The 11,637-nt window shown below is 42.6% G+C and overlaps 1 protein-coding gene across 1 annotated transcript; it reads left to right on the top strand.

The window, feature by feature from the left end:
• The first annotated feature begins 946 nt into the window (after nt 1–946).
• On the top strand, nt 947–11,278 carry rnf41 (ring finger protein 41). The gene is made up of 7 exons (XM_079675272.1): nt 947–1,084; nt 2,671–2,771; nt 2,876–2,991; nt 4,117–4,388; nt 6,233–6,368; nt 7,117–7,220; nt 8,868–11,278. Exons 3-7 carry the CDS (start codon nt 2,902–2,904, stop codon nt 9,220–9,222), a joined length of 957 nt encoding a protein of 318 aa, XP_079531398.1. The 5' UTR covers nt 947–1,084; nt 2,671–2,771; nt 2,876–2,901; the 3' UTR covers nt 9,223–11,278.
• Nucleotides 11,279–11,637: the final 359 nt, after the last annotated feature.

The following is an 11,637-nucleotide window of genomic DNA, read 5'->3' as shown; positions in this document are numbered from 1 at the left end:
TTTTTAACATTTGAAATAATGCTTTGTGCAAAAAAGATATGTATCAAACGCTTCAACCTACATTTTTCAAATGTTGAAAAATATATATTTATATATGTAAGCTGTGCATTGTACCACCCAACCGTCATTACATCCTGAGGTCACAGACATTTTAATATTGCAGAAACCACCTACAGTAGATGCTGCTAGTTTTCAAATTACCTGTGCCTGGAGCTGGATTTATATATGTAAAAATCAAAATTCTGAAAAAAGTCAAAATGCAGGGACCAAGTCAAAATTCTGTAAAAAAAAATCTGAGAAAGACTCTGAAATAAAGTCAGTATTCTGGAACACTGTACAAAATATATGTATTAAAGGTTTCACCCTGCACGTCCCATAATATAGGCTGAAACATAAAGCAACGTCACATCCTGAGGTCACAGAAACCACATACAGTAGATGCTGCTGGTTTTAAAATGACCTGTGCCTGGAGCTGGATTTATCATCAGAACCACATGATGACGCTGCTGTCCCTGCAGAAAGATGGTGACTCATGTTTTCAATGTGTTTCTGCTTCTGTTCAGCCATATTACAACTCTCTTTCTGCACGCAGTACACCTCCTTCCTGTTCACCTGCTGCAACATGCAGGGAATCACAACAGTGCCTGGCTGAAGAGGAGGCCTTTCATACCCGATGTGTTGGACATTAATTGATAAATGAAATTGGTGTTCTTTGACCCTCTCAAATAAAATAAAAAAATATGAAAATGAATGTCGTTTTTGTTGTATTTATAATTTTGAAATTAAACATTGTTCATGTCATACATACAGATATTTCACTGGGTTATAAATACATATCTTAGCCCTTTTTTTGGAGTAAAACAAATACAGTTATTTATTTAGTTTTTACGGACCAATACAAAAATTATCCTACTCTTTTACGTCATGACGTCATCCCCCGCACGCCTCCGTTCCAAAGGTCCCGACGTCACGACACAGCGGTGTAGGATGTAGCTCAGGACGTGGCTAACGAGCTACTAGTTACAGTAGGACGTCAGGAAAATAAAAAACCTCGGGATTAGGATCTCTTTCACTACATGTTCAAGTAGGTATACCATTCCGTAATGATGTGTTCCCCTAAGGTGGCGGGTTGTGATGAGACATTTGTCGGTGTCGTTTCCTCAGACTCAGCTCTGTCTGGTTAGCTCGATGCTAACATCCAGAGGAAATCTAGTTAGCATGCGTTAGCTCGATGCTAACATCTATAGGAAACTAAAGGGTATCTGGTTAACAGGCGTTAGCTCGATGCTAACATCATAGGAAATCAACGGCTATCTGTTAGCATGTGTTAGCTTGATGGTAACATCCAGAGCAAACCCAGTTAGCAAGCGTGAATCAGACTCAGAATACCTTTATTATTTCCACAGCGGCGAAATGTACTGTGTGGCATAGCAGGTTTAAAAAAAGGCCAGCATATTAAAGTATTGCCACCATAAAAATACGTTTCTGGACATCTATGAAAATATTTATAGCACCGTACAGTGTTTATATTGCACATTGCACAATATTTCAACAGTTAGCTGCATTTAATTAATGACCAGGAAACTGCAGTGACACCGGTCAAAGTCTAACAGAAGGGTGTTACATCGAGATGACTGCACTTTAGCTTATTATTAACATAAAGGCAGTGAAATATAGTGAAATGTGTCACAGAATCACATCATAGACGTGGCTAACGTTAGCATTGGTGGTTAGCATGTGTGCATGCAGAGCGCGATGGATGTGCAGCCAGGTGTGTGTGTGTGTGTGTGTGTGAGAGAGAGACCAGGTCAGCTGTATATGAATATATATTTATACACACAGGAGGTGGTGCACATGTTGGGGTGTTAGAGGGTTAACCACCTCCTCTCTTGGCTCGGTGTGTTCACCGTAAGGCTCAAACACCTTTCATTCATCTAGTAATTACACTAAATGTGCTTTTTAAATAGCATGTCCCTCTCGGTTTAGCTTCATGTAAGGTCATCCCGGTAAAGTAAGTAAATACTGCTTATAGTTTTCTTAAAATAGTTTTCTATCTGTGTTTTGAATTTTTGTTTTACTTTTATGTATGCACCACATCAAATTCCTCGTACATGTCAACCTACCTGATGATAAACCTGTTTCTGATTCTGAAGTACTAAGTATGAGGGGAAAGCATCCGATTCAAAGGTGTGTTGTAATTTGATCTTTAGGTCGTTTTAGTATTCCTGTAACCGTCTCTGTTTCTTCTTTTGTGGGTTAATGAAGCATAACTCACCTCTTGGTGTCAGCCATGGGAGGATTTTTGAACAACCCCACCAGGCACAGCTGACCAAATGTCACTTAATAACAGGTGTACCAAACAGAAAGAGACTCAAAATGACCAGAACGAGAAATACACAGACTACAAAGACACCAAATAGCATCAAGGACACACGTTACTGCAAATACAAACCATAAAGAAACATACATGCAAATAAAGAGACACAAGATGACCACCAACAGCTCTGTGTCGTGGTGGGGCTTATAGCATGTCTGTCTCTGTCCTAAAATCAGAGATCCCGCACCGGGGAAACATTATTATTATGACTTATAATCTTTCCTAGCCATCTACTATCCAATACTGTTTTTAAAAACTGAATAATTAATGTGAATATACTTTCTTTTTTGCAGGGGGGGTGTGTGTCTCTTTTCCCGGACAGATTGTTTCTGCCTGATGTCGCAGTTTTACCTCCAGAGCTGAATGGAAGCATTTCAGGCCTTTTGTGAGTGAGGTAGGCTCTGCGTGTTTGTGTATATACAATAAGTGTTTATATCTATATATATATATCTATCTTCAGCCACATGGGGATGTCTAAATATCACCCGTGTGTTTCAGGAGGCTGTGTATCCCAGGTATGTACCATGGGGTACGACATTACGAGGTTCCAAGGGGAGGTGGATGAAGACCTGCTGTGCCCCATCTGCAGTGGAGTGCTGGAAGAACCAGTGCAGGTCAGTTCAAGATAAGAAGTACTTTATTCATCCCAATTTGGGGCATGTTTGCGTGAAAGCAGCGGTGTCCAAACCTTTTTCACAGAGGGCCACATACAGAAAAACATACGAAGGGCTGGGCCGCTCACTAGAGGGATATTACCTCATAAGTTCAATCTCTCCAGAGGGTTTGAGTTACTGTGTAGGCGGCTCGTCCCTTCAAACAGAAGCCTCAGATTGATGGTCATTAGAGGAAATAGGAAGAGTTTATTTAGAGCCTTAGTCACTGGGCTTTTTTCTTATCAACTTAAGATTTGTTCGAAAATGTTTCCAACTTTAATTGACTGAATTTATCTGAACATTGGGCTTACTGACTAACGCATGAATACTGTGTAATATATTTGAATATATATATTTAAGATGTGCATTATAAGACAAGCAGAAGTTTGCTTAGTGAGCTGTGTGTGTGTGTGTGTGTGTGTGTGTGTGTGTGTGTGTGTGTGTGTGTGTGTGTGTGTGTGTGTGTGTGTGTGTGTGTGTGTGTGTGTGTGTGTGTGTGTGTGTGTGTGTGTGTGTGTGTGTGTGTGTGTGTGTGTGTGTGTGTGTGTGTGTGTGTGTGTGTGTGTGTGTGTGTGTGTGTGTGTGTGTGTGTGTGTGTGTGTGTGTGTGTGTGTGTGTGTGTGTGTGTGTGTGTGTGTGTAACCAAAGACACCAGAGATGCTTTTGCGACCATCAAGTTAAAAACATGTATTTTTACTGTCATTTCCTGGTCTTCTCTAAAGAAGAGTGACCAATGGAAACGTTGTCATGTTGCCGTTGGTCACCATGGAAACATTCATTAGCTAACAATTACATTATTGTTCTATTAATATAAAGGGAGGTCAGGTACTCTTTAAAACAGCTGCTAGTTATGGGTACTTTTTACTGAAGTACATTTCAAAGCCTCTTTACTTTGACTTGAGTAAAGAAGTTTAGTCCGTACTTCTACTTTCACCAGAGTATTTTTAAACACGAGTATCTGTACTTCTACTTGAGTAAAGGAAGTGTGTACTCTCTCTTGCCATCTCTGGTTCCTCATACAAACACTAAAAAACTAAACTCTGGTATCGTTGTTGTTCTAACGATGGTCTCTCTCCCCCTCCCCAGGCTCCTCACTGCGAGCATGCCTTCTGTAACGCCTGTATAACCCAGTGGTTTGCGCAGCAGCAGATATGTCCCGTGGACCGCACCGTGGTGACGCTGGCTCACCTGCGGCCCGTGCCCCGCATCATGCGTAACATGCTGTCCAAACTGCAGATCAGCTGCGACAACGCGGGCTTCGGCTGCAGCGCCACGCTGCGCCTGGACCAGCTGACGTCACACCTCAAAGACTGCCAGCACAACCCCAAGAGACCCGTGAGCTGCGTGGAGGGCTGCGGGTGAGGAGAGATCACTGCACTCACACTGAGGGGGCATGGTTAGGGGTCAAAGGTCACCTATCAGGCAAAATCCACTTCCTCATGTCTCTTCTACATCAACATGTGTCCCCTCTTCTTCATGTCTCTTCTACATCAACATGTGTCCCCTCTTCCTCATGTCTCTTATACATCAACATGTGTCCCCTCTTCTTCATGTCTCTTCTACATCAACATGTGTCCCCTCTTCTTCATGTCTCTTCTACATCAACATGTGTCCCCTCTTCTCCATGTCTCTTCTACATCAACATGTGTCCCCTCTTCCTCATGTCTCTTCTACATCAACATGTGTCCCCTCTTCTTCATGTCTCTTCTACACCAACATGTGTTCCCCTCTTCTTCATGTCTCTTCTACATCAACATGTGTCCCCTCTTCTTCATGTCTCTTCTACACCAACATGTGTCCCCTCTTCTTCATGTCTCTTCTACACCAACATGTGTTCCCCTCTTCTTCATGTCTCTTCTACATCAACATGTGTCCCCTCTTCTTCATGTCTCTTCTACATCAACATGTGTCCCCTCTTCTCCATGTCTCTTCTACATCAACATGTGTCCCCTCTTCCTCATGTCTCTTCTACATCAACATGTGTCCCCTCTTCTCCATGTCTCTTCTACATCAGCATGTGTCCCCTCTTCTTCATGTCTCTTCTACATCAACATGTGTCCCCTCTTCTCCATGTCTCTTCTACATCAACATGTGTCCCCTCTTCTTCATGTCTCTTCTACATCAACATGTGTCCCCTCTTCTTCATGTCTCTTCTACATCAACATGTGTCCCCTCTTCTTCATGTCTCTTCTACATCAACATGTGTCCCCTCTTCCTCATGTCTCTTCTACATCAACATGTGTCCCCTCTTCTCCATGTCTCTTCTACATCAGCATGTGTCCCCTCTTCTTCATGTCTCTTCTACATCAACATGTGTCCCCTCTTCTCCATGTCTCTTCTACATCAACATGTGTCCCCTCTTCTTCATGTCTGTTCTACATCAACATGTGTCCCCTCTTCTTCATGTCTCTTCTACATCAACATGTGTCCCCTCTTCTCCATGTCTCTTCTACATCAACATGTGTCCCCTCTTCTTCATGTCTCTTCTACATCAACATGTGTCCCCTCTTCTTCATGTCTCTTCTACATCAACATGTGTCCCCTCTTCTCCATGTCTCTTCTACATCAACATGTGTCCCCTCTTCTTCATGTCTCTTCTACATCAACATGTGTCCCCTCTTCTTCATGTCTCTTCTTCATCAACATGTGTCCCCTCTGTGGAAAGAGACTCTGAAAGTTTCAGGAACAAAGATTCTCTCTCTTTTTGATCCATTTCTATAAAAACCTGTCTTAAAATGAGCTGATCAGATTTTGGCCACTTTATGATGTCATAACGATGTGTTGTCTTGTGTAACCATTAGCCAATTAGCAACCAAGGTAACCCCCCCCCCCCCCCCTTATCAACTGAATCTCCTCCTAGAGCTCCATTGAGTTCTTTGTAACCAAATCTCTCTCAGAGGGGCGTGGGGAGGGGCTCCTTATTTTCATCTAAAGTAACAGACAGAGAATCAGCACTTTGGAAACAGGGCTGAAACAGAGGGGATTATGGGTAATGCTGCAATGATCTGTTTGGTGTTTCAGCCAATCAGAGACAGGCTCTGGATATATCTGAGACCTGTGATATATTGATGAGAAACAGAATAACAGGGGACCTTTAAGAGAGATGGAGGTACTACACTTTATCCACTGTGTCCCGGTAGAGATGATGGCAGTACACTTCTTGAACAGTCTGATATTGAACCCTGTGTTCCTCCTCCTGCAGGCTGGAGATGCCCAAAGACGAGGTGCCTAACCACAACTGCATCAAACACTTGCGGACGGTGGTCGGTCAGCAGCAGACCAGGATCTCAGACCTGGAGAAGACCGTGACGGAGCACAAACACCAGCTGGGCGAGCAGGTGAGGACCCCAGGGCAATTTGCATTACATTACATTCAAGATTTCATAACACCAAGAAATGAATTGGCAACACAATTTGACTTAAATTAGATAGTACCAATTAATACTCCATCCTCACTCATTTTTTCAAAACAAACAAACACTTACCAATATTATATTTGCACGTTTTTCACAGCAAGTTTTGGATATCATCCCAAGTTCTTTTTAATGTTATAACAATTCCAAACGGCCTGAATCAGAATACCTTCATTAGTCCCACAGAGGGGAAATGTGCAGCGTTACAGCAGGAAAGAGCCACAGACAGCTGAGTGTTGCATATCTTACATGCGTTAAAAAAGTACGAAGTTATAATATAATAAACAATATACTAAAAAAAGTTATATAATTTTCAAAAATACAGATTAAAAACAAATCAAATCTACAAATCAAATCCTGTAGCAGTTCTTAGGATTTAGCAGCCCGGTATATATTACAATTATTAAAGATGGCATATGTATATAAAGTATATATTGCATAGTTTGACGGTATTTAACAGCAAGTTACACAATCTACAAAATACAAGATACATTCTTTGTAACAGTAACAAGGGTTTAGCAGCCAGGTATAAATTACACAGTTATTAACGGCATATACATAAGTTGGTTTGTATTTAGCAGCACGGGGTGATATGTATGAGAAGGTCACTCTATTTCTAGCTTCAGTGCCTTTAGTGAAATGCCTCTCTGAACTCAAAGCTGTTGTCTTTCAGAAGCGGGACATCCAGCTGCTGAAGTCGTACATGAGGGCGATCCGCAGCGCCAACCCCAACCTGCAGAACCTGGAGGAGACCATCGAGTACAACGAGATCCTCGAGTGAGTCTTCACACGGCGCCTCTGGGGTCAGAGTCAGAGGACCTTTCCCCGTCCACAGAGGGGAACATGGTTACAGCAAAGAGCCAAAGACCACTCGATGTCAATCAAGAGTCATACAAATATCAAAAGATAAAACTAGAAATTACACAATTGACTAAATACACATCCAGTAACAGTTTAGAGCAGGGCTATTCAATTAGTTTGGAATGGGGCCGGTTGATGATCCAAAGCAAGGGGCTGGGAAAAAGATGGCTTGAAATATGAGCTTCAGAAACAGTAGACACTACAGCAGCACAGTGGAGAGCATTTATTGTGTTTAATGAAATCAAACAACATAGCCCCGAGGCCTTCAGAGATCTAAATGGCAACTTCAGAACTCAGTACATGTGAAGCTGATTTAACATCAACATCATTTCATTTCATTTAGGTGAAATGATCTAATCATTCACGCAGAGATGCAATCAATGACAGTGTGTCTCTACAGTAGGTGGGTTCGAAACCCGAGCCCGCCGAAGGTTTCAGGCTATGTCTTCCTCTCTCTCTCTCTCTCTCAATGTAACACCCTCTCTGGAATAAAGGCACTCTGGCCTAAAAATAATAATAACACAAGTAGATTAGTTTTTAACATTATACTCAAAGGGCCAGTAAATATCACCCCGGGGCCGGATCTGGCCCGCGGGCCGGGTGTTGAACATCCCTGGGTTAGAGCGATAGCAGCCAGGTGGAAGTATATATTGCACAACAGGAGTGCTACGGCCCGTCCACACAGCGGCGTGCGTTGAAAGCTTCACCATTCACTTTGAATGGGGTGACGGCACTTTTCACCGAACTGCATTGTGGGAAGCGATGTGGAGCGTTGCTGGCGTGGCTCGCGGCAAAAGTTGAGCAATGTTCAACTTTTGACGCCTCGGCAGAAGCGTCAGCCAATCGAATCATATGCCAGTACAAGCTCTAGCCAATCAAACCGCTGCTTGTGTGTCAGGGGCGGGAGATTCATGTGATTGGTTGTTGGTCGAGTGTCAGACCCGCCCGCTGGCAAGCTTCAACGCACGCCGCCGTGTGGACGGGAGACACCGCGGGTGCATATCAGGGTTATCGTGGCAAAAAGAAAAACACGCAACAAAGGAGCTCGGAAAATATTTTTACCCTTAGAAAAAAAAGTACACTTTTTAAATTGTAAAATTGTCAGAAAAAACTTGAATACTCTTTCAGATTAACTCGGTTCTTTCTGAAACGATTGCAAGACAAAATATCAAAAGGTAATTTTTTCTAAACTTGAATGTTTTAATTCATAAATGATATCATATTTATAATATCACATTTTTAGACAAAACTGATGGACTTTTAAATCCAGGTCCAAAGGGAGAGATTATAGAAAACCATATTGACGTATTGTCTCGCACATTTCTGATTTAAATAACAGCAGACATTATTTTTTCTTATGTTTCGAGTTTTAATTTGTGACTTTGATTTCAGATGCATTTTTATATTTGTATTGAAAATGTTACATAACGAGAATTTATTATTTATTTAATTTTACCCCGTTACATTTCCCTCAATAGTTTAAAACTTTTTGTCCTTTGCAAATATTCAATTTTTTTTTTGCAAATGTCTCTCTAACTCCCCCCTCTTCCCCCTCCCCCTCAGGTGGGTGAACTCCATGCAGCCGGCGCGGGTCACTCGTTGGGGGGGGATGATCTCCACTCCGGACGCCGTGCTGCAGGCGGTCATCAAGCGCTCTCTGCTCGACAGCGGCTGCCCGTTCTCCATCGTCAACGACCTGATCGAGAACGCCCACGAGAGGAACTGGCCTCAGGGCCTCGCCACGCTGGAGACGCGGCAGATGAACCGGCGATACTACGAGAACTACGTGGCCAAGCGGATCCCCGGGAAGCAAGCGGTGGTGGTGATGGCCTGCGAGAACCAGCACATGGGCGAAGACATGATCATGGAGCCCGGACTCGTCATGATCTTCGCTCACGGAGTCGAGGAGATCTTATAATGAAGACGACAAATTCCTGATCTGAATCCTGGCTGATTTAACCCTTCCTGTCGTGTTCGATTCTCTCCTCGCCTCACTGTGGTGTTCCCGGGGGGGGGGGGTTTAACAGCTCTTACAGTAACAAAGAAAACACTTATCAAGACCAAATGTTATTCAACGCCCTTATAAACAGTGCCGTGGACAGTCCCCATTAATCGACTGTCACTAAAGACACTTGGTGGAGCAGCTAGTTTCCAGCTGTCGTCCCCGGCCAGATAATAAAAGACAGCTTTTTAAAATCACACATCGACATCCTTAGATATAAAGAAGACGGTGTGTTTTAACTGATCCTACATTAACACAGAAAGCACTCATCATGACCGAATGTTATTCAACTCCCTTCAGTGTCTCAGACGACTGCAGGGGACACTGAAGATGTGTTCCCAAATGATCACGGTTGTTTTGTGGAAGTATCTGCTGGGGGAACATAACAGTCTTATCGTGAACCCACACATGTTGAGGAGCCCAAAGTGTGATGATAGAAATGTACAGTACGGGTCCCGAGCACATAGAAGCTGCCGGATGCTAACCGGATGCTAACCTGCATATGTTGGGCAATTTGTATAAGTAGCACAAGTTGTGTTAATTATAGCCTATGGTGGACAACAGTTAAATGTCTGGAGTAGTTTTGGGGGTTCTTGAGGATTTCGAGTCCATTTCTGAAATTTTTAGGATCATTAAGGGCAGTTTGAACCAGGAAGTAGACATATTCGTGCACCTGGTGGGCTGATGGGATGAATTTGGAGACTCAAAACTGCCATTTATGATCCTTAACATGTCGGACCTTGATAAAGCAAACTCAATAACCTCTCGTCACTCCAAAACAGTCCAAATCATCCAATACATGTTTTAGCCATTGTGTGAATATGCTAGTTAACGACGCAACCTATGATAATTGAGCAAATTAGCAGTTTCTATGTGCTGGGGACGTGTGCTATACATTTCTATCGTCACACTTTGTGGCACACACTGCTGGAGGCTAGACTATAATTCAGGGTTACCCATTCATTCCTATGGGGGAATTTTTAAACCGGGAACATCGCAGGTGTAACTAAGACCGTGTTCGAATGCCTGCTGTGGAGGAAGTCACACGGCCTCGAACAGATCAAATGTTAAACACTATATTAACGATGGAAGTAGACCCCAACACGACGGGGGGGTTCAAATGAAGAGGCTCTGCTCAGCTTCATGCCTTTGCCTTAAAGAAGGACACACTATGAACCTGACTGAAAGAAAAGACTGGTCCCTGACGACAGGCGATGTTTACAAGGTTTGTATGTTGGTGCATTGTTTGATCTGATTGTCCTCATTATATAGTAATAAGCTTGAAAAGGAAACCCCAGTTGAATGCGCTCAGTTGTAAAAATGCTTGTAAATACAAATACTATATTGAATTCTAAATGTCTCTCCTTCCTCTCTGTATAATGCGTTTCTGTGAGTCGGCGTTTCTTTTCCGCAGGACGATGACTCGAAGGTTTTTCTCGCGCTCGCTTCAGTTTCCTGTGAGTATCTCACCACGGGACTTCTGAGTTTGGATTGTCTGAACCTCCTGTGCCATTTGTTTTATTTATTGTGTTGCCTTTTACACACACATGCTTGAAGATGTGATGTCTGGAAATCTGCCTTTCGGTGCATTTGAAGTTCATGCAGGAAGAAGAAATGCGGATCTGTGTTTTTCTTTGTGGCCTCAGATTGTAAATATGGTCTGTTCTTTGGGTCCAGTGGATGTTAAATTTGAAGTTTAACATTTCTGATGAGTTTTATTTGACAAATGGTAATCCTGATTCACTTTATATCGACTCCTCACGTCACTACCGAGCGTCAGAGACTGTCAAGTATTTGTAAAATCACTCTAAAGGCTTTCTGAGAGTTCAACTCTGCTGTGTTTAAAGTAAACAGGAAGTTTGTTTTGTGCCCTTTTTATTTTGTAATATTCCCCCTCTTAATGTTTCTGTTTGTTTTGTGTCTGTTATGTACCGTGTTGTACAGACAAAGTAATAAAACATGTCAAACTTCACTCAAAAGAATGCGTTTTTCTTGCCAATAATAATCAAAATAATACATGCAGTTCCTTGTTCTGCCACCGCGTGTCATCAGAGATCTGCAGATGAAACACCACGCAAGAGAATATTCTTATCAAGTCTTGCATTTGGAAGAAATGTCACGAATTTGCAAGAAAAAAAAACCTCGATCTTTCATCTTTGTTATGAAGTTGTATCGCTGTTTATTGTCTACAGTACAATCTGACTTTATGGTCATAAATGTCAGGGAATATTTCGCCCTACATGTTAACCTGTCGCCCTCTGACGCAGATGCCCTAACCCAGGGGTCCGCAACCTTTTTGACCAAAAGAGCCATTTTGCTCCTTTTTCCCAA

The sequence above is a fragment of the Notothenia rossii genome, assembly GCF_949606895.1.
Source record: "Notothenia rossii genome assembly, chromosome: 4".
In the NCBI taxonomy this organism is placed as follows: Eukaryota; Metazoa; Chordata; class Actinopteri; order Perciformes; family Nototheniidae; genus Notothenia; species Notothenia rossii.
Note: the sequence above shows the minus strand (reverse complement) of the source record. Positions and strands in the feature narration are given on the sequence as shown.